The following is a 23048-nucleotide window of genomic DNA, read 5'->3' as shown; positions in this document are numbered from 1 at the left end:
AGGGACAAAGGGAAGGAGAGAAGCAAAGACTTTCTGTTTTCTCTGCAGCTGTCATCTAGCCTTATGTTCTGATAGAGAGCTACAGCTGGAATTATTTTATTGCTTTACCCAGCATCCTTTTGCCTCTATGTACAAAATTTCAATAGTAGTCTTAGGAGAAGAAAAAGCTAAACAATCTCTTAGCAACCATAGGAGAATAATTACTATACCAGCCTCTGAGAGTGAAACAGATTTCCATTGTACATTAAATACTGGCATAGGTTACTTTACAGATAATATAGTTGAGTGTATGCCAGCACGATCCTAAGAGCATTGAATGTGGGTGTGTATAAGTGCTGTAGACAATTTTTTTAAAGCTGGAGGTCATGTAAATGTATGTACAGTCTTTACACATATCATGTGTTACATTTTGTGGTCTTGTGAAAGATTTTTAGCGTTTCCCACCACCTAACTTTAGAATATATGGTCCCATAGTAATTGTTACTTTATTTTTTTTCAACGTTTATTTATTTTTGGGACAGAGACAGAGCATGAACGGGGGAGGGGCAGAGAGAGAGGGAGACACAGAATCGGAAACAGGCTCCAGGCTCCGAGCCATCAGCCCAGAGCCTGACGCGGGGCTCGAACTCAGGGACCGCGAGATCGTGACCTGGCTGAAGTCGGACGCTTAACCGACTACGCCACCCAGGCGCCCCAGTAATTGTTACTTTTAAGGAGTTGTAATTTTGTTAAAAACATTCAAATTTGAATAAGCCTGGAATATTTTTTACTCCGTTCTGTCCAACTTAACAAAGCGTTTTGGTTATTATTAATTTTAATTATGGAAATAGTACAAATAGTCTGTTTGGAAAACAACAAAATACTTTTCTTACTACATTGGCAAAGACTGGTAAGTTGATAAGGCCCAGTGTGAACAGAAATGTGAAGAAATGGTCCCTCTATCATATGCTATTGAGGGGTTCTGAAATGATACATAAGCTTGCTCTAGAAGGTAGCTTTGTAATGTAATTGGAATATATGCATATTCTTTATTCAGTAATTCTATTTAGGGAAATGAATCCTAAGAAAATAATATTACCATTGCACCAAGATGTATGTATAAAGTGGTGCATTGCAACGTATATAACAAAGTGGAAGCAGTCTAAATGTCCATAATTAGTATTGCTTACAGGATAGATGACCCACACATATTGAACTAATTTGCAACCATTTCAGAGCACAAGGTGTGTCGTTCCATATTGACATGGTAAGAGATCTGTGGTATATTGTGAAGTTAGAAAAAGTGTGTATCCACTGCATGGATAGACTGTCTACAATACAAATGGAACCATAATATACGTAGGATAGGAACAAATACACATGCACTAAGAAGTCTGGAAGGATCTATGTCAAATCATAGGTGCTATTCCATGGGGTTGGAATTATGGGAAGAATTTTTTGCATACTTTGAACTTTTATAGTTACTAAAATTATTTTTTGGGGGGGTGAAGAGTGTTTTGTGTACGAGTTCTTGTTCTCCTTTTTTTTTCTCCTGTTAACACATATCTACTCCCAAGAGTCTATATTAATATCATATGATCTGATTTGTGGATGTTTGCATATTACAGATTATTTATATGATACTCACTATATACAGGCATAATTGTAAGCTCTAGGGATAAGATGTAGGTAAAGTCTTCCATTACTAGCTCATGGGAGAACTATAAATAAAAGAATGCTTAGAATACAGGGTGGTAGATAGAAGTATTTTTGAGGAACTTTAGAAGGAGGGAATGATTATCTTGGGAGTGGGTCAACAAAGACTTTTAAGAGTTTATACCTGACGTATAAAGAGTTTTTCTTGTGGAAAAATTGAAATCATTGTGGGCAAAGGAAATGACATGTACAAAGAATCAGAAGTGTGAAATGTCGTGAGAAACCAGCAGATCAGTATTTCTGAAACCAAAAGATTTGAGGATGAAATAATATTAGGAGCCATGGTAAAGTAACAAACCTGTGCATTCATTTGTTAGTTTTTTTGTTCATTCTCAGAATTTCTTATTTGCAGAAAGAAAATAACTATGTAATTTTTAGCAAGACTTATCCATCATAGAAATTAAATACCATATATATATATATGACAGTTGTGATGATGCCTGGGCTTGGTGAGGATATGGAACATTGTTTCTGGGTATGTGAATTGTTAGAACCACCTTGGAAACTAGGTGGTTGGTTTTTTTTTAATTTTTTTTTTTTTTAATTTTTTTTTTCAACGTTTATTTATTTTTGGGACAGAGAGAGACAGAGCATGAACGGGGGAGGGTCAGAGAGAGGGAGACACAGAATCGGAAACAGGCTCCAGGCTCTGAGCCATCAGCCCAGAGCCCAACGCGGGGCTTGAACTCACGGACCGCGAGATCGTGACCTGGCTGAAGTCGGACGCTTAACCGACTGCGCCACCCAGGCACCCCTTTAATTTTTTAAAATTTATATCCAAGTTAGTTAGCATACAGTGCAATAATGATTTCAGGAGTAGAATCCAGTGATTCATTCCCTGCATGTAACACCCAGTGCTCAATCCAACAAGTGTCTTCCTTAATACCCCTTGCCCATTTAGCCCATCCCCTCACCCAAAACTCCTCCGGCAACCCTGTTTGTTCTCTGTATTTAAGAGTCTCTTATGTTTTGTCCCCCTCCCTGTTTTTATATTATTTTTGCTTCCCTTCCCTTATGTTCATCTGTTTTGTATCTTAAATTCCACATATGAGTGAAGTCATACGATATTTGTCTTTCTCTAATTTCCCTTAGCATACTATACTCTAGTTCCATCCATGTTGTTGTAAATGGCACGGTTTCATTCTTTTTGATTGCCGAGTAGTAATATTCCATTGTGTGTATACACACACACACACACCACATCTTCTTTATCCATTCATCAGTTGCAGGACATTTGGGCTCTTTCCATACTTTGGCTCTTGTTGATAGCGCTGCTATAAACATGGGGGTGCATGTGCTCCTTTGAAACAGCACACCTGTATCCCTTGGGTAAATGCCTAGTAGTGCAATTGCTGGGTTGTAGGGTAGTTCTATTTTTAATTTTTTGAGGAACCTCCATACTGTTTTCCAGAGTGGCTCTACCAGTTTGCATTTCCACCAGCAGTGCAAAAGAGATACTCTTTCTCTGCATCTTCACCAACATCTGTTGTTGCCTGAGATGTTAATTTTAGCCATTCTGACAGGTGTGAGGTGGTATCTCCTTGTGGTTTTGATTTGTATTTCCCTGATGATGAGTGATGTTGAGCATCTTCTCATGTGTCTGTTTGTCATCTGGATGTCTTCTTTGGAGAAGTGTCTCTTCATGTCTGTTGCCCATTTTTTCCCTGGATTATTTGTTTTTTGGATGTTGAGTTTAGTAAGTTCTTTACAGATTTGGGATACAACCCTTCATTTGATATGTCATTTGCAAATATCTTCTCCCATTCCATTGGTTGCCTTTTAGTTTTGCTGATTGGGAAACTAATGTTTATTATGTAAACTAGAATGTATGTAGGTGTGTCCTGTGATCCACCATTTTCATTCCTGGGTATTTACCAGAAAAACTCTTGCACGTGTATACCATGAAGCCTGTAAAAATATTCTTAGCAACATTGTTTGAAATAGCAAAAAAATTAACTGTTTCATTTTAGGCTAGTTATTTAATCTCTGAGCTTTACTTTCTTCATATGGAGTAGAGAGATAATAATACTATTTACTTGGAAGAATTGCTGTGAGGATTTAGATAAGCTAACTCAAAGTACTTGGGACAATATCTGATACTAAATATGTGTTAGCTACCATTGCTACACAGAAGTGAAGACTTATGAGCTATATTGCTATACATGTCAACATGAATAGGTTTCACACACAAAAAATGAAGTCTCGTATAGCATTGTATCAAATAAAATTCAAAAGCATCTGTAACTAAATATTGTTCAGCGATGACACTTGCATGATAAAAACTTCAGAGTATGAAAAGTGTTTTCCTGCTGGTGATCAAAGTAGGACATGAAAATGTGGAAAAACATGTACCACTTATTTGTTGTGTTGGTCATATTCTCTTTCTTTCTTAAGTAACAAATATACACATATTCATGTCATTATTTATATCGTGTATGTATAGTCCTTTATATAAAGTATTTCCTTGGGAAATGTCAACAGTTCAGGGTATATCCTTATGTAGTATTGATAAAATTTTTAAATGTCCATCCATTCTATCAGATAAATGGGATCATGTCATACTGACAGTTCTGTACCTAGCTTTTTTCATTTAGCAGTATCTTGTGAGTAATGTGTAAGATCTTTTTTATGGCTGTATAGTATTCCACCAATATATATTAATAATTTTTAACCAATCCTCTGCTGATAATAACCATAGGATGTTTTCTTTTGGGTTTTTTCCCTCTTTTTTGTTTAAAAATAGTACTACCATGCTTTGTGTGTGTATCTGTATGTACAATCACTTTCTCAAAGAATTGTATTCCCACCAGTGCTGTAACAGTATACCTCATTCTCCATACCCTTGCCAGCATAGAGTATTATTATCTTTTCTAGTCTGTAAAAAAATTGGCATTATATTTTTATGACTTTAATTAGGAATGAAGTTCAGTCTTTTCCTATATTTATTGCCCATTTTTCCCCTATGAAATAACATTAAACTGTATCTTGTATGTTAGTGTTTTTTGGGAGTAGTGAGCCCATTTCTACAGATTCATGTAAATTGTATTTCTTATGAAAGTGTTCCTCAGACAGTGCTGATTTTCTTCCCCTCTACTCTCCAGCATGTGTAGGACACCCCCAACAGAGCTTTGATCATTGGAAATCTTAGAAGGGTTATGAATAGAAAAGCCAGTAGATGTGCATGAATACCCTTACCCACGGCTGGAAATGAGGAGATCAGTTAAAAGGCTACTGAAAAAGATAGCAAAAAAGAATATGGCTTGCATGAGAGAAAATGGATTTGAAAGATAACCAGAAGATGAACTTGGAAAAAATTGGGAAGAGTTTTTTTTAATTGACAAAAAGATATTTTGCATGAATCCAGAAGGGTTTGGGTCAAGTGTTGAAGAATGTCTCTGTTTGGTAGTTGAATTATTTAAATATTTTGATATTTTGATAGAATACATTTATATTTCAAAGCATTACAATTATATATCACAGACAAGGGAGAAAATATATACCTAGATTTTTAAGAGTAATTTTGGTCAACCTAAAAGTAAACAAGCTCTAGAAACACTGAAAAATTACTCCTGATCATACTATCAAGGAGAGGTGTTAACATTCATCTTATATGCTTTTAATCTTTTATGGTTATGATAATACCATAAACAAAGTTTTATATATTGTGTTTTTAACACTAAACATTTCCCCATATAGTGGATATTGTTTATAAGCCTAATTTCAAAATGGCCACTCAGTATTCCATTAAGTGGGCATACCATAATTTATATAACCATTTCCTCATTTTGGGACATTAGGGTTCTTTCTCCATTTTAATGTTGAGAGTAATCTGAGATGAGGCGCCTGGGTGGCTCAGTTGGTTAAGGGTTCAACTTCGGCTCAGGTTTGTGAGTTTGAGCCCTGCGTCAGTCTCTGTGCTGACCGCTTGGAGCCTAGAGCCTTGCTTCAATTCTGTCTCCTCTCTCTACCCCTCCCTCGCTCTCACTCTGTCTCTTTCTCTCTCAAAAGTAAAATAAACATTTAAGAATAAAAAAAGAAAAAAAACTAATTCTGAGAAAAATACTTTGTGCCTAAAACTTCTTCCATTTAGTACTTTTTTTTTCTTTGCTGGATTCAAGAATTTGTCAAAACGTTGGGATGTTTTAAAAGATCTGATACATTTTACTAAAATTGCTTTTCAGAAATTATTCTTCCAGACTTTACTCCTGGGTGTGGAATCAGCAATGAATAAGAACTGCCATTTTACTTATCACCACTTTTTTTTTTTTAGCTTTATCAGTATGCATCTAAATTTATAACTTGCTGAAGGAGATATAATTAAGTAGTAGGAAAATACTGTTTAGGATTCTATAAAAATGTTTTAGTTTGTTTTTCACAATTCCTGGATAATGTGTTTCTTGTAGATTGTAGACTCTATTTTCATACATTGAGGATTGGTGTGGGGGGGGGATTGTTTTTATGATATTAATTAAGCAGAAGATGCTTTAGTTAGTTATTTTATTAGCCAAGATCCATTTAGGTGTGTAGTTGTAAATTCAGTGTGTGATGTGAAATATATCTAGTTAGTAGGTTGATTTCAGCTCTTTTGGTAAACATTTTTAAGTAGAACTAAATCATTTGTTACCCAAACAATAAACACATTTTTATTTATTTAATATGAAATAATCAGCACTCTTTGTAGTTCCCTTTAAGAAATAAGTATATTCTTAACCAAAATGAAATGTGTTACTGCTTAATTTATAGAATATAACCCAAGTCAAAAGTAAAATACTTGGGTTATATAACTATTTTATGTTTGTTCAGATACGGATTTTTCAGTAGGCTTTATTTTATTTTACAAATCTTAAATGACTCAATTAGATTGGAATTCAGTAAAAGCATCCTGATCTAAATAGTTGTCATCATTAGAAGCAAAATTACTTAATTACTACTGATATTATTGTACTGCCTCCTCCTCTTCCTACTACTACAATAATAATTCAAGCTTGTGTATAGTTTTTAATATATTGAGTATCTCTGGTAACCCCAAAGTTACTAATACAAATCTACCCAATTTATAATAAAATAATAATTTAGAGAAGTTAGTTGCTTACATTTTATACCTTAGTTGGATGAGACAAGTTTCCAACTTAGGCCCTTTATCTAAGCCTTCCCCCAACCCCTTTATTTTCTTCTATTCAATTTGCTTACGATTTTGGAGAATTTTTTGGATCATTTATTTTCAGAACTGCCTGGAACATGTAATAAATATATTACTTGATTTTTTTTTTTTTACTGTTTCCAGTTTTGATCGTGCATTTTGTTAGAATGTTTGCTGGCTAGTATTTAGCCAGCTCCTTTCCAATAATTAATTTAGCATTAACTGTCATAACACATTGGGACAACTATAATGAAAGTTAGCTAAAAAGAACCATTAACTGGTTTGGCATACTTAGTTTTAAGTGGCAGTACATTCTTATATGTATATGTATACACACACATATATACATGTATATACATATATACGTTTCATATATATGTGAATACATACATTCTTATATGTATATATATACACACACATATATACATGTATATATACACATGTATATATGTGTGTGTGTATATATATACATTCTTATATGTATATGTATACACACACATATATACATGTATATACATATATACATTTCATATATATGTGAATACATACATTCTTATATGTATATATATATACACACACACATATATACATGTATATATACACATGTATATATGTGTGTGTGTATATATATATACATATATATCTTATCTATATAGATATAGTGTGTGTGTGTGTGTGTGTATCTGTGTGTATTTAATATGTATTTATTTTTGAGAGAGACAGAGGATCTGTCAACTCAGAGCTCAATGTGGGACTCAAACTCAGCTGAAGTTGGACACTTAACCAAATGAGCCACCCAGGTGCCCTTCAAATACATTTTTAAAAGTTTAGTTGCTTACTCCCTGATAAAAGAATAGCTTTTAGTTTTCAGAACACTTTCACATATATTATCTCACTAAATCCTTGGCAATCCATATGATAAAATAGCAGAAGTATTAGAAGTATTTGGTAATTGAGAAAACGAAGTTCCATAGACATTAAATGTCACAAGGCTACTTTGTTCCAGAGTAAGGACTAGAATGTGCATTTATAAACTAAAATATCATAGATATTTTATGAATTTTACTGCCTAATTTTAGAGCACTAAATTTTTAAATCTTTTTTTTCTTTTAGAAAAATCTTTTAAAGGTTTATACCTTTAAGATTATAAGCCCTATAGTGATTACTCTGAATTGTTTTAGATTAACCCAATGAAAGTATTTCTATCATTTTTATTTGGCTGTCACAATCTTTTCAAATAATTATACAATAACAGGGAAAGTAATGGCAAATAGTTCTCTCATTTCTTTAAAAAAGAAACAAATTATTTTTTCTAAAATTTTAAAAGCCTGTTATTATAGGCTCTCATTGAGCATATCCCCTACCTAAGTCTCATGTGCATGATTTGAGTCTTTCTAGATAATCAGCAAGTTCGGGCTAATTAATTCTTTCATTCATTCAATAAGGTCATGGGATGTTGTTTTCTTTTGATCCGCTGTATCATACAACACAGGATAGTCCTTGGTACATGCTTTTTTCACTTGCAAAATAGCACTTTTATTGATTTGTATCTTCTCTGTAACAATTTCTTCATTTTCTTTGTATGTTTATTACTTATTAAAAGCTTTGTTTTAATTGATTCTCTCTCTCTCTCTCTCTCTCTCTCTCATGGCATAATTAGGCTTCTAGGTCTTCCTAAGTTATTTTCTATAAGAAATCATTGTTTTAGTTTGGGGAATTGCCATTTATAGTGATGGTGGTGGTACGTAAGGATTTTCTAAATACTTGCTAGAGTGAACATTTCTTAGTTTGTTTTTCGTATTTTGGCAACTAATGAATTTGGGGGATTATTTCCCATTAGGTAACTGAAGAGGATACTTCCAGTTCTCTAGTGAAAGATCATCTTTTCCAGCAAGAGACAGTTGTTACCAGTGAGCCTTATAGAATCTCAAGACCTTCTGCCTTTGAAGGTCTGGATGCCAGAAGAGTCTACTTACAAAGTCAAGCCAGTCAGGTGAGACCATTAAATATTTTTCAGTGTGTTATTCGTATGTATAGAAATTGGATGTACTAGAGAAGGACTTTAAGACCATGTGCCTTTACCAGACAAAATAAACAACAGAAATCTAGGCAAATATGATTTAATTGAACCATAAATTTTACTACATTTTTTGATGACAAAGGTGAAAAGAAAAAATGTGTTAGTTACATTTTCTTTTTTTTTTTTTTTTTATTTTAAATTTTTTTTTTTTCAACGTTTATTTATTTTTGGGACAGAGAGAGACAGAGCATGAACGGGGGAGGGGCAGAGAGAGAGGGAGACACAGAATCGGAAACAGGCTCCAGGCTCTGAGCCATCAGCCCAGAGCCCGACGCGGGGCTCGAACTCACGGACCGCGAGATGGTGACCTGGCTGAAGTCGGACGCTTAACCGACTGCGCCACCCAGGCGCCCCTACATTTTCATTATCTGAAGGAAAAGGCATTTTATCCTCTTGGGAAGCATGTTTCCCTATCATTACTCTACATAGAACTTCTCAGATGAGAGATACTACGAAAAATAGTCCTGAGCAAACATACCTGTGGCAAATACACTGATGAGTTTCATAGAGTTATTTCTTGCAGCTTAACCTCAGATACATTATAATAGTGTACTCCTAAATCAACTCAGAGAAAAGTGTTTCCTTTGGGTACTCTGTATACAGTCTTCTAATTGTTCCAGCTTGATCTGAAAATGAAACCTTAGTTATAGGATAGAACCCTGTTTTTATGCCACTCACAAATGTTATTAAATCTGTCAGAAGACCATTCTTGACCCCATTTTTTTTTTTAGTGATATGAACAGATGTTTTCATTCTTAAATAAGCATTTCTAACTGTTTCTCTGTGAACTCCTTTGGCTTAAACTATACCCAGTATATGTGTACAAAATCAAAAGCCAATCAAAGTGATTTTTTTTTAATGTTTTAAAATATTTATTCTTCTTGATAGCTGTTTATAAGATGTTTTAGTAACCAGTGGCATAGTGGCTATGCCTGAAGCCTACCCTGATTCTCATTTAAGAATTCCATTGTAACCTGAGGATCTCAAATCTGCAGCTTGTTCGGGAAGAAATTTGCATTGCATTTGCTCTTCTATTTGTCTAGAACACTTTTCCCCTAGATCTTCAGAGTTTGCTCCTCACGTTGTCACCTCTTTTGTGAACCCTTCCCTGGGTGCTCTAAATAAATAAAATAGCAATCTGTTTTGTTTTGTTTTGCTTTGTTTTGAGGGAGAGAATCTTTTTTTTTCAAATTTTTTTTTAACGTTTTATTCATTTTTGAGACAGAGAGAGACAGGGCATGAACGGGGGAGGATCAGAGAGAGAGGGAGACACAGAATCTGAAACAGGCTCCAGGCTCTGAGCTGTCAGCACAGAACCCGACGTGGGGCTCGAACTCACGGACCGTGAGATCATGACCTGAGCCGAAGTTGGACGTTCAACTGACTGAGCCACCCAGGCACCCCGAGGGGGAGAATCTTAAGCAGGCTCTGTGCTGATTGTGGAGCTGTCATGGAGCATGATCCCACGACCCTGGGATCATGACCTGAGCCAAAATCGAGAGTCGGACACTCAACCGACTGAGCCACCCAGATGCTCCAAAATAGCAACTTTTCTATCACTATACCCTTACTCTGCTTTATTTTTCATGACACTTACCACTTCCTGACTTTATATATTTAATTTTTCTGTTTGTAACTTTTTGTTTGTTCCACAATATGTTCAGGAACCTAGAAGTTTCTTAATAGAATGAGCATCTGGTTAACATTTGTTGAATCAAAGAATGAATAAATGCTAACAGCATTGCCTTGGAAGCAAATGATATTTGACTCCGTTTATTCCTAGTCTTAACATCCAGTATTGGGACCTTGATTAATTTAGGATCATTTGGTTTTACAAGGAACAAATCCATTCGCACTAATTTAAGGAAAGAGGACTTTATTTTAATGACTCAGTGGCATTTCTCAGAATTCCTTTTAAGAATAAGTACAGGGTAAGACTTCTGAGATGCTAGGCATTAAGTAGCTTCTCTCTTTCCCCACTCCTGCTCCCCCTGTACCCTATTCACACATACTCCACATGACCATTTATCTATGTTTCTCTTATATATATTTGTTTCATTCTTTTGCACAATGGTCTAGACTATTTGTTTCCTCGTTGATTAGTAGTATATTATGACTATCAATGTCAGGTTCAGCCCTTTAGACTACATGGCATTCCTATGTCCCTAACCAATTCCATATTCTTACAAGAAGGAAGCCAATTGGCTTGGTTTAGGGCAGGGTTATACATTCTATATAGCTCTCCATTCCAAGGTTACAGGATGGGCAGCCAGATTAGGCAGAGAGGAGATAAAATGGTGCACACTCCATCTAACATTGCCACTTTTGGACAGAGCTCGTGTTCTAGCCTATCATATAAACTTATGGCTTCCCTTTGAGGCATGTGCCAGATCCTGGTTTAACCGTAATTATGGCTGTTTGGGAGGAGACTGAATACTAATCATGGCAACCTTTTAAGGAATGAGATGTTTCTTTCTGCCTCGTGTAAGTTTTAAGTTGTGAGTTTTACATTTCCTGCCTAAAGTTGTTACTTTGCCACTTTCCAAAAGGTCTCTTTGCTTAATGGAACCACACTGGGCATTGGGGAAAAGTTGGATAGAAATTTCTACAACAATGGGTAAGATCTTGGGCTTTAGGCACAGGCAGATCTAGTTTTAAATTCTGGCCTTTTACTTTACTTACAGTTACAAAACTACTCAAGTTCTCCACCTTCCTGTTTCCTCAGATATAAATATCAACAAAAATAAAACTTATTTCCATAGTGTTATTCTAAGAGTTAAGGAAGATAATTCCCTCATATATACATTGATATGTATGTCACATACATGCATGTGATAAATGTTAGAGCACCTATGGTGTGCCAGGCCCTATTCTAAGCCCTGAGAATAGCTGTGAACAAGAACGATATGAACTGTAGCCTCATGAAGGATATAAATGCTAGTGAGGGAGATAGACAGTAAATAAGTTAAACTGGTAATATTTCAGGTAGTAATAGTGCTGTGAAACAAAGTAATGGGAAAGTAATGGGAAATAGAATAGTAGGAATACAGAGGAGGACTTCTGCAGATCTGTAAGATGATTGGGAAAATCCTCTGGGCAGCTCTTTGTTTTTTTTTTTTTTTTTAAATTTTTTTTTTTCAACTTTTATTTATTTTTGGGACAGAGAGAGACAGAGCATGAACGGGGGAGGGGCAGAGAGAGAGGGAGACACAGAATCGGAAACAGGCTCCAGGCTCTGAGCCATCAGCCCAGAGCCCGACGCGGGGCTGGAACTCACGGACCGCGAGATCGTGACCCGGCTGAAGTCGGACGCTTAACCGACTGCACCACCCAGGCGCCCCCTGGGCAGCTCTTTGTATGGAGATATGAATAATATCAAAATAGAACATAACAGCCATATGAAAATCCAGGGGCGAGGGGCTGGATATCCAAGCAGCAGCTTGGTATTTCAGAGAAACAGGCTGATATAGCTTAGTTCAGTGAGTAAAAGTGGTAATATACTACAAATTACAGTTAGAGAACTTGGCAGGGTTTGGATAGTGTAGGCTATTGGGAGGAGTTGGAATTTTGTTCTAGTTTCAATGACAAGCAGTTGGAAGGCTTTTAATCTCTGATAAAGATCTCATTTCATTTTGGAAACATTATGGCTTCTATGTGGAGAATGGACAGTTGGAATGTGGTCATGAGTGGAATTAAGACCAATTTTGAAGGTTATTGTTTTCATCCAGTTAAAAGATTTTGGTGATCTGGATGAAATAGAAATGACGAGAAATGGTTAGGTAAGCGCAAATTCTGTTAGGTAAGAGCAAAGTCTGGAGGAAGACTTGGTAATAGATTAGAGTCAAGAATGCCTTCTGAGTTTGAGGTGTAAGTAGTTGAGTGAGAGATGATGCCATTATCTGAGATAGAGAAGACTGGGGTGATTCCCTCTGTCATCACCAGTGTAGTACCACGGCCCACTCCTGTAAGAAGACACAGAGTGGATGATTTGCCTAATGTAGGGGTTGTATGTTAGGACATGTAGGCTCTTATATTCTGAATGATATATATCATGATTAAGTAAACTGTCATGATTATTTAGTGGTGGTAAAAGACATGTCTTGTCCTGACAGCTAAATTAAGTAGTAAAGTCAAGGAGAAGTAAATAAAAGCAGTATTTTAAAAGGTGATAAAAATTAAAATTTTAAGATGAAATTTGAACCAGAAACTGAGAAATTGAGGCTAAAATTATGGTAAATATTTCTTAACCAGTGAAGAATAGATGGAGTACGAAGACAGATTTCCAAAATTTGTGTGGATTAGGAAATTAAAAGTGTAAAAGTTAAAAGCAGCATAAAAAGGAAAACAGTAAAACAAGAACTAAAATCATTTAAAAGGGCTCAAATCTTAAAAGTATAGAGATGAGAGGAATAAACTAAGTCAAGAACAATGAAAAAAACTTTTCTAAACATGGTGATTTGAAACAGTGTAAACATAAAAATTAAGAAAATATAATGGTAAGGGGCTCTTGGGTGGCTCAGTTGGTTAAGCCGTCTGACTTCGCCTCAGGTCATGATCTTGCAGTTCGTGGGTTCGAGCCCTGTGTCGGGCTCTGTGCTGACAGCCCAGAGCCTGGAGCCTGCTTCAGATTCTGTCTCCCTCTCTCTCTGCCCCTCCCCCGCTCATGCTCTGTCTCTTTATGTCTCAAAAATAAATAAAGGTTAAAAAAAAAAAAAGGAAAATGGTAAGATACTGTTTCTAATTTTGCTCCTACCGCTCGTTTTTAATGTGGAATAGATGTAGCTGAGGGCATAGTTACTGCATGTTGTTTTGTTGTTTATTTATGCTAAACAGACCATCAAGTCTAACTGGCATGGAATCTGACCTCTGGAATCTTGAGTTCCTTGAGAAGGATGACATGTTTTCCTCAAGTAGAGAGCTGAGGAGACCCAGCAGAAGATCAGATCAGAACATTTCGATATTTCAGCCTTTGCCTCAGATTAGGACCAGTACTTGGCCAGTTCTCAGGTGTATGTGCACACAAACGCACAAAGATATGCTCTTGAGCATGTTGTGTTGTCTTTTGGAGAGAAGGGTATGCTAATAAGTCTGACTCGTGGGTTGTTGTGTTGATCTGGTTTAAGGACAAACCTAATTCCAGAGATAGCACTATAAACCTGTTAATTCATTTTGTTCTGAGTGAATTAAGCTCTCCGTAAACATTTGGCTTATTTGTGATCTCAATAACGGACTCTGTAAGATAAAGGTGAAATACTAGCAAGCTTTAATGCTGTTAACAGTCCCAGTGGCTAGAGTAATTAAAGATTATAATTTCTTAATTCTCCAGGGTCTGTGGGTCACTCAAAATTGTTCTCAGCAAGTCACAGTAACAGCATGGATTTTAAATATTTCCTGTGTAACTGAAGTTTTACTTTCCCCACTCAGCTCAGATTTTATAGCTCCTTTCTTTCACTTTCATGGTGGCCATTTTTTCAAACACAAGGGTTTTGTCATCTCTTACTTAGGTGTTTTTTTTTTTCCATCTCAGAAGAGAAGACTCTTGTTTCCTTGATAGTGTTTGTCTTAATTTGTTCTGTCAAACACTTGATTATCTCTGTTTCCCCAGTACCTACAACTGCAGTTTATACTGATACTCTCCATTTTTTCTCCTCTAATATCATGGTGTATGAAGTAGGATAATGAAACCTGTTAGTATTTCTTACTCTTTTTTTTTAAGACCTTTTAGTATTTCTGCCTGGTGTTTTTCATAAATAAAATCATTACTGAAAGCAATACTCAAATTTCTGAGAATCATTTTGCTTTTACTTTGGAAGGTGACTTTCATTCTAATATTTTGGATTACTTGTTAAAGTGCTACATGTTTTTCATGTTTAATAATTTTATCTGACCTTTGTAATTGTCTTAGGAAATCAAGAAGACTTGAGATTTTATATTCTTTTGATGCTTTGCTAAGTGCTTTTGATTCCAATATCTCATTTGAGCAGTAAATAAATAAGTAAATAAATAAACAAAGATATTATCAGTGAAGGACTTCATGCATAGAATCATTAAGTACCTGAACAAAGTCACCACGTTAATATTTGTTAAATTATTAGAATTCTGAGGTTATTTACAAATGGTGTTTTTCCTCCTTCTGCCATCTTCTCGTCTCCTCTTCCTTTTTATTCTAGCTCAAGTTGGAAATATTTCATTTATAATAAATAGGCAGCTTTATGTTACATTACATCTAATAAGTATGGCTTGTTAATCCTTATCATAGCTTGTCCCTACTATATGCTGAGTACTGTTTAAAGCACTTATATAACTCATTAATCTTCACAACAGTCACTACAGCAAGCTGCCTCATTAGGGGGATAGACATTGTCTATAGTTTATATACATGATTTTTCTAAGTTTACTATGAAATTTTAGAAGAAATGCACAAAAAATGTTATTAAAATATTGGTACAAGAAGGGAAAAAGTAATTTTAAGCCAGTTTTATTAAAAAGAGGCAAAAATAGAGGCTGAAAACAATTTGCATAACTTTTCCAGGGGTTTTTGGAATCAGAACAATCAGTCCAGAGTTATATTTCCTCCTCATCATCTAGGCATCCTAGGAAGCAAGATTGGAGAGATCCAGCTTAACACTTTTAAATACAAAATACTTCCAACATCTTGAGTGATGGGTAGAAAAACTTACCAGTGGAGGAGAGAATGGATGTATGTACATCCTGAACTAAACCAGTGATTTCGTATAGTTGAGCAGTGAGAAAAAATTTAGTGAATGTAACACAAAGTTACAAGAGACTGATATTCATCATCTGAGACCCTGGGAATTTATTTGGCCTATCTTTTTTGGCTGAGGGAACTCTTTTGACTAATGGGAGGGAAAAGAACCAAGCCCTTCTCCCAGAATGCAATGATGATAGTGGTGGAGTGGTTAAAGAATGTAGTCGCCACGTAGAAAAGTACAAAATGGTGCTAGATAACTGAAGAGAGGGAAGTAAACAACAGTTGGCAGGCAACTCTTAGCCTGGGGATTTTGAGTGTGAACATGGCTTCTGGAACCAGACTTAGGGTCTGAATTCTAGCTGCTTTGCAACTTTTCCTTGTATCTAAGATTGATGTGACCTAGAGAAAAAAAGGATGATGTTTAATGACTTTGTATGACTAGATATTTAATTACAAATTTGCTGATGTCAAAATAAGTGAACTCAGTTTATTAGGAACTAGAATGGTATGGATATTCTTCTTTAAAGCTACACAGATACTGGCTATGCATTTAATAAATCTGGAAGTTTCTTAAGAGGAATAATGTGCACTTGCATTTGTATAGTGGTACACCATTTGTCCATTTGGGTGTCACCCAATAGGCTTCACAGGATGAATTTCCCGTATTATAGAATCTGGCCTTACACTTGCTGGTCAGAAACCTTTTTTGTCAAGATGGAGTCCTCTTTCACAGACTAAAATAATCAAGTTTAAGAAAAATGATGTAGGGGCGCCTGAGTGGCTCAGTTAGTTAAGCATCCAACTCTGGATTTTTGGCTCAGGTCATAATCTCACGGTTTGTGAGTTCGAGCCCCACATCAGGCCCCACACTGTTAGCTTGGAATTCTCTCTCTCTGCCCCTTCCCAGCTTATTCTCTCTCTCTCTCTCTCTCTCTCTCTCTCTCTCTCTCTCAAATAAACTTAAAAAAATGATACATAAAAAATCAGAATGTAAAAATTTAAGCCATCATGTGGACTGTAATACTAGTGGTAGTTTGTTTAGTACAATGTCTACATAAAATAGATCTTCATAAGATACTAGGTCATTGTCCAAAGCTTGCTTCATGAGTATGTGTTCAAGAGAGTACTTACATGCTTTGAATGTTTAATTGCTTTTGACTGGATAGGTTGATGGATCCTTCTCCACAGCCGGTCAGTCTCGCCAAAAGGTCTAGACTGCTTTCTTGCTGTCAAGAAATATGAAAAGTCTGAGATTTTACCCTAAAGGTTCAACCTTCTGGTTGCTTCCAGAAGACATAAGGCTGCTAGATCAGAGACAAGGGACATTATTACTCACAGCACAATAAAGTAGCATGAGCTTCATGTTTGGGTTGGTCCCCTGGCCTTCCGAGCCCCATGGAGATGGTGCTGAGCTGCTCAGGTGGATGAAACACACTCAGTGGTTTTGCATTACAGCGTTGGAACCCTGAACTTAGGGAACCCAAAGTCGTTTATAAAGGATGTTAAGTCTTGCCTGACTTTGCCAGGGAAAGAGATGGTGTCATAGTCATAGTAGATACTAAATAAACCTAACTAAAAAGGGAAGGCACTTAACCTTTCAAGGGCTTCATTTTACGTACATCTTTGCAAAGAGAGTCTGAAACAAAGGCAAAAGGTGCCTTTCCTCACTAGATCTACAGAAATGAGACCTATGGAGAATTGTTACCTAACACTAGCTTAAAAAACACGAGGTTTGGGGGCACCTGGGTGGCTCAGTCGGTTATGGTATCATAGGTTTTTGTTTTTGTTTTTGTTTTTTACTGCCCTAAAAATTCTCTGCGTTCTGCCTATTCATATCTCTTCCACCCCTGCCAAAGCACAACTCTTGGCAGTCACTTAAATTTTTATTACCTTTATAGGTTCACTTTATCAGAAAGTCATAAAGTATATAGCCTTTTCAGATTGTTTTCACTTTGGTTTCCTTCACGTAGTAGTAATGCATGTAAAGTTCTTCTTTGTCTTCTTTTTTTTTTTTTTTTTTTTTAAATACGGACTAATATTCTCTTGTTTGGGTATATTCCACACTTTATGTTCATCTACAGAAGGACATTTTGGTTGCTTCCAAGGTTTAGCAATTATGAATAAAGCAGCTAACAACATTTGTGTGCAATTTTTTGCATGGATATAAGTTTTTGAATCTTTTGGGTAGCAAGAAGTGCAATTGCTGGATCATATGGGAAGAGTATGTTTAGTGTTATAAGAGATTGCCAAATTGTCTTCTAAAGTAGCTGCACCATTTTTAATTCCCACCCGCAGTCAATAAGGATTCCCTGTTGCTCTGCATCCTCCCCAGGATTTAGTGTTGTCAGTGTTCTCGATATTAGCCATTCTACTACTTGTGTAGTGGTATCTCCTTGTTTTAATTTGCATTTCCTTGATGACTTATGGTATGTAGCATCTTTTCATTTGCTGTTTTTCCATTTGTGTATCTTCCATGGTGAATATATTGAGATCTTTGGCTCATTTTTTAAATTGGGTTGTTTCATTATTATTGGTTTTTGAGAATTTTTATTGTTGGTTTTATTTTTAAAAATTTTTTATGTTTATTCATTTTTGAAAGACAGAGAGAGAGCACAAGCAGGGGTGGGGCGGAGAGAGGGGGACACAGAATCTGAAGCACGCTCCAGGCTCTTAGCTGTCAGCATAGAGTCCAACGCAGGGCTTGAACTCCCGAACCATGAGATCATGACCTGACCCGAAGTCAGACGCTCAACCGACTGAGCCACCCAGGCACCCCTTTATTGTTGGTTTTTAAGACTTCTTTGTATATTTTGGATAACGTTCCTTTATCAGATATCTTTTATAAATATTCTCTCCCAGTGTGTGACTTGCCTTCTCATTCTTTTGACACTGTATCTTGCACAGCAGAAGAAGGTTTTAATTTTAATGAAGTCCAACTTAATCAGTTCTTTCTCTCATGGATTGTGCCTTTGGTGTTGTATTTTAAAGTCCTTGCCATTTACCAAAGTCATCTGTAATGTATCACTGATCTATTTGTTCTTTTGTCAATTCCACACTGTCTTAATTAATGTAACCTTGAAGTCAGGTAATGTCAGTCCTCCAGCTTTTTTCTCCTTCAATATTGTGTTGGCTCTTCTGGGTCTTTTGCCTCTTTCTATAAACTTTGAATCAGTTGTCTGTATCCACAAAATAACTTGCTGCTGTTTTAACTGGGATTGCATTGAATCTGTAGACTAATTTGAGAAGAACTGACATCTTGACAGTATTGAGTCTTCCCATCCATGAATGTGGATATCTCTACATTTATTATTGATTTTGTTCATCAGTGTTTTATAGTTTCCTCATAACAGATCTTATACATATTTTGTTAGATTTATACCTAAGTATTTCATTTTGGGGGAGTACTAATATGAATGGTACTGCATTTTTAATGTCAAACTCCACATGTGTTTATTGTTCATATATAGGAAAGTGATTGGCTTTTATGTATAAATTTTGTATCCTGCAACCTTGCTATAATTGCTTATTAGTTTAGTTCAGGGAGTTATTTTATCAATTCTTTCAGATTTTCTGCATACATGATTATACATTCTGTGAACAAGGACAGTTTTATTTCTTCCTTCTCAATCTGTATACCTTTTAATTCTTTTTCTTTTCTTATTGCATTAGCTAGAAACTCTAGGTTTGGATTTAATCTTTTTCTAGTTTTCTAAGGTGGAAACGTAGATTATTGATTTTAGATCTTTCTTTTCTAATATATGCGTTTGATGCTGTAAATTTCCCTCTAAGCACAACCTTCACTCTATTCTACAATTTTCATTTCCATTTAGTTCAAAATACTTTTTTTTTTTTTAATTTTTTTTTTCAACGTTTTATTTATTTTTGGGACAGAGAGAGAGAGAGACAGAGCATGAACGGGGGAGGGGCAGAGAGAGAGGGAGACACAGAATCGGAAACAGGCTCCAGGCTCTGAGCCATCAGCCCAGAGCGTGACGCGGGGCTCGAACTCACGGACCGCGAGATCGTGACCTGGCTGAAGTCGGACGCTTAACCGACTGCGCCACCCAGGCGCCCCTCAAAATACTTAATTTTTAAAAATTTCTTTGATCTGTGTTAATTTGGAAGTGTTGTTTTGTTAAATCTCCACATATTTGGAGATTTTTCACTTATCCTTCTATTATTGATATCTAATTTATTTCCTTTGCGGTCTGAGAGCAGACATTATATAATTTGTATTCTTTTAAATTTATTGAAGTCTGCTTTGTGGCCCAGAATGTGGTCTGTCTTGGTTAATGTTCATGTGAACTTGAGAAAATATTTTGCTGTTGTTAAAAAGTCTGTAGATGTCACTTATATTCATATGATTGATGGTGTGGAGTTCAACCAGGTCCTTACTGATTTTCTGCCTATTGGATCTGTCCATTTCTGACAGAGGGGTGTTAAAGTCTCCAGCTGTGATAATAAGTATGTCTCTTTCTCTTTGCAGTTCTGTCAGTTTTTGCCTTGTGTAATATAATGCTCTGTTCTTAAGCACATAGACATTAAGGATTGCTAGGTCTTCTTAGAAAATTAATCTTCTATCATTATGTAATGCCCTTCTTTATCACCACCAACTTTTCTTGCTTTGAGGTCAGCTGTGTCTGAAATTAATTAAATAGGCTTTCTTTTGATTAGTGTTAGCATAGTATATTTTTCTCCATCTCTTTACCTTTACTCTGTAAGTACGTTTCTTATAGACAACACATAGTTGGGTCTTTTTTATTTTCTCTGACAGTCTCTGTTGTTTAATTGGTGCGTTTAGGGCATTAACATTCAAAGTGATTATTGATACAGCGGAATTAATATCTACCATATTTTTTATAGTTTTCTATTTGTTGCCCTTTTTCTCTGTTTCTGTTTTTGTCTTTCATTTATTTTCTGTCTTTGTGGTTTAATTCAACATTTTATATGGTTTCGTTTTCTCTCCTTTTTGGCATATAAGTGCCATTTGTTTGTCTGTTTTATCTTTTTTTTTTGTAGTTATCCTGAGATTTGCATTATACCTTTACAACTAATCTGTGTCCATTTTCAAAGAACACTAAATTAGTTTACAGATCTTGCAATTACCTTATAATAACAAAGTAATTCCAATTCCTCCTTCCCATCTCTTGTATCATTGACATTCATTTCCCTTTATATATGTAAGTATACACACACACACACACACACACACACACACACACACACACATATAATCATACATGATCGAATACATTGTTACCATTTTTATTTATTTTTTATTTTTTTTAAATTTTTTTTTAGCGTTTATTTATTTTTGAGACAGAGACAGAGCATGAACAGGGAGGGTCAGAGAGAGGGAGACACAGAATCTGAAACAGGCTCCAGACTCTGAGCTGTCAGCACAGAGCCCGACGCAGGGCTCAAACTCACGGACCGCGAGATCATGACCTGAGCCGACGTCGGCCGCTTAACCGACTGAGCCACCCAGGCACCCCCATTGTTACCATTTTTAAACAACTGTTCTCTGTTAGCTCAATTAAGAATAAGAAAAATTAAAACTTTATTTTATTTTCACTTATTCCTTCTTCAGTATTCCTTTATTCTTAGGTAGATCTGAGTTTCTGATCTGTATTATTTTCCTTCTCTCTAAAGAACCTCATAACATTCCTTGTAAGGCAAGTCTACTGGCAACAAATTTCTTCAGTTTTTGTTTGCCTGAGAAAGCTTTTATCTCTTTTGAAGGATTTTGGTTTTTTGTAGGGTACAGCATTCTAGGTTGGCAGGTTGTTTCTTTCACCACTTCAAATCTTTGACTCCACTGCCTTCTTGCTTGCATGATTTCCGAGAAGAGGGCAGATGTGATTCTTTGTCCCTCTGTAAGTCAGGAATTTTTGCTTTGGTCATTTTTCAGGACTTTTTCTTATCTTTGAGTTTTTATAGTTTGAAAATGGTATGGTTAGGTGTAGTGGAGGAGAGGGCGTGGCATTTATCCCGCTTGGTATTCTCAGAGTTTCCTGGGTTTGTGGTTTGGTGTCTAACATCAATATGGGTAAATTCTCAGTCATTACTATTTCAAATAGCTCAGAGATTCTTTCTTCAGTCCTGTCCAGTCTAATAAGTCCCGCAAAGGCATTCTTCATTTCTCTTAGTGTTTGTGATCTCTAGCATTTCTTTTTGGTTCCTTATTAGGATTTCTATCTCTTTGCTTGTATTGCTCATTTGTTCTTGCGTGCTATCCATTAGAGCTTTTAGCATATTATTCATAGTTGTTTTAAATTTCTAGTCTTCTCATTCCAAATCCCTGCTGTGTCTCGTTCTGGTGCTTGTTCTATCTCTTCAGATTGTTTTTGTCTTTCAGTATGTTTGGTAATTTTGTTCTTTATAGCTAATAGCTGGACATGATGTACTGGGTAAAAGGAACTGCTGTAAATAGGTCTTTAGTATGTGGTGGTGAGGTATGGGGGGACAGGGAGCATTCTGTAGTCCTATGAATAGGTCTCAGTCTTTTAGAATGAGCCTATGCCTCTGGTCTGTGAACTCCACCAGTATTTCTCAGTTTTTTTCTAACTTCTTAGTTGGGTTAGATGGTTAGAGTTGACTAGAGTTGGCTATTTCCCCTCTCCTAGGTCAGATATGCTCTGATAATATCCTAGTAGGTAAGGCTCTGGTTAACTAGTTTCTCCTGAGGGCAGACCTTGGGAGTTTTCTGGCATAGTTCAGAAGTGGTTCCTTTCCCCCTCCACCTGCTGGAAGCATGCAGGGATTTTTCTGATATTTACTGGCTGAGCTCTGGGAGGTAAACTCCCAAAAGTGTGGGGCTTCACTATGAGCAGGTCCACCTCAGCACTCGTTTCTGCAGCAATTCTGCTCATGAGTTTGTTCTGGTGAGCTGTGACTCCCATTATTTTCCCATCTCTCCAGTATTGGGGGCGGTGGTTTGCACCGTGTCCTCCTCTGTCTTACAGATCTGAGACGAATTGGTGCTATTTTTTCTATTCAGTTGTTTACTTGTTAGAACAGAGTGGCGTTTACTAAGTTCCTCACATGTAGAACCAGAAACCAGAAGGTCGTGTTACTTTTGAAATTAAAGTTTAAATGTATAAGGAAAGACCTAAGGTCAAATAATCAATAGGATGATTCAAGTAATGCTCTTTATTACAACCATTTTGAAAAGCTTCACTGCTAATAGGTTATGAAACTTTGGAATACACACTGTATGGTTTTATTAAAAATAAGAAATACATTCTCTGGTCACTTAAGTAGAAATTGTTTATATTTTAGATAACATTCAGTCATCCGGGCCTAGACATTCAGGGCAGAAGTATAGAATATGTACAACGGCAAATATCCAAGGAATGTGGAAGCCTAAAGTCCCAAAATAGGGTAAGTAATCTTAGCTTATCTCCTATTGTGGGATACAA

The 23048-nt window shown here is 36.1% G+C and overlaps 1 protein-coding gene across 2 annotated transcripts in view; it reads left to right on the top strand.

The window, feature by feature from the left end:
• The window catches only part of SPRED1 (sprouty related EVH1 domain containing 1), a 138593-nt gene that overhangs the window by 107707 nt on the left and 7838 nt on the right, over positions 1–23048 (top strand). The window contains exons 5-6 of one of the 2 annotated variants that reach the window (XM_045450077.1): positions 8676–8828; positions 22909–23010. In XM_045450077.1, the coding sequence (XP_045306033.1) occupies positions 8676–8828; positions 22909–23010 (255 nt within the window). The remainder of the gene's footprint in view (positions 1–8675; positions 8829–22908; positions 23011–23048) is intronic. The other variant, XM_045450078.1, reaches the window with a different exon arrangement.

This window comes from Leopardus geoffroyi, chromosome B3 (assembly GCF_018350155.1).
Source record: "Leopardus geoffroyi isolate Oge1 chromosome B3, O.geoffroyi_Oge1_pat1.0, whole genome shotgun sequence".
Taxonomy (NCBI): domain Eukaryota; kingdom Metazoa; phylum Chordata; class Mammalia; order Carnivora; family Felidae; genus Leopardus; species Leopardus geoffroyi.
The sequence above is the reverse complement of the archived record's forward strand: the minus strand, read 5'-3'. Positions and strand labels throughout refer to the sequence as shown.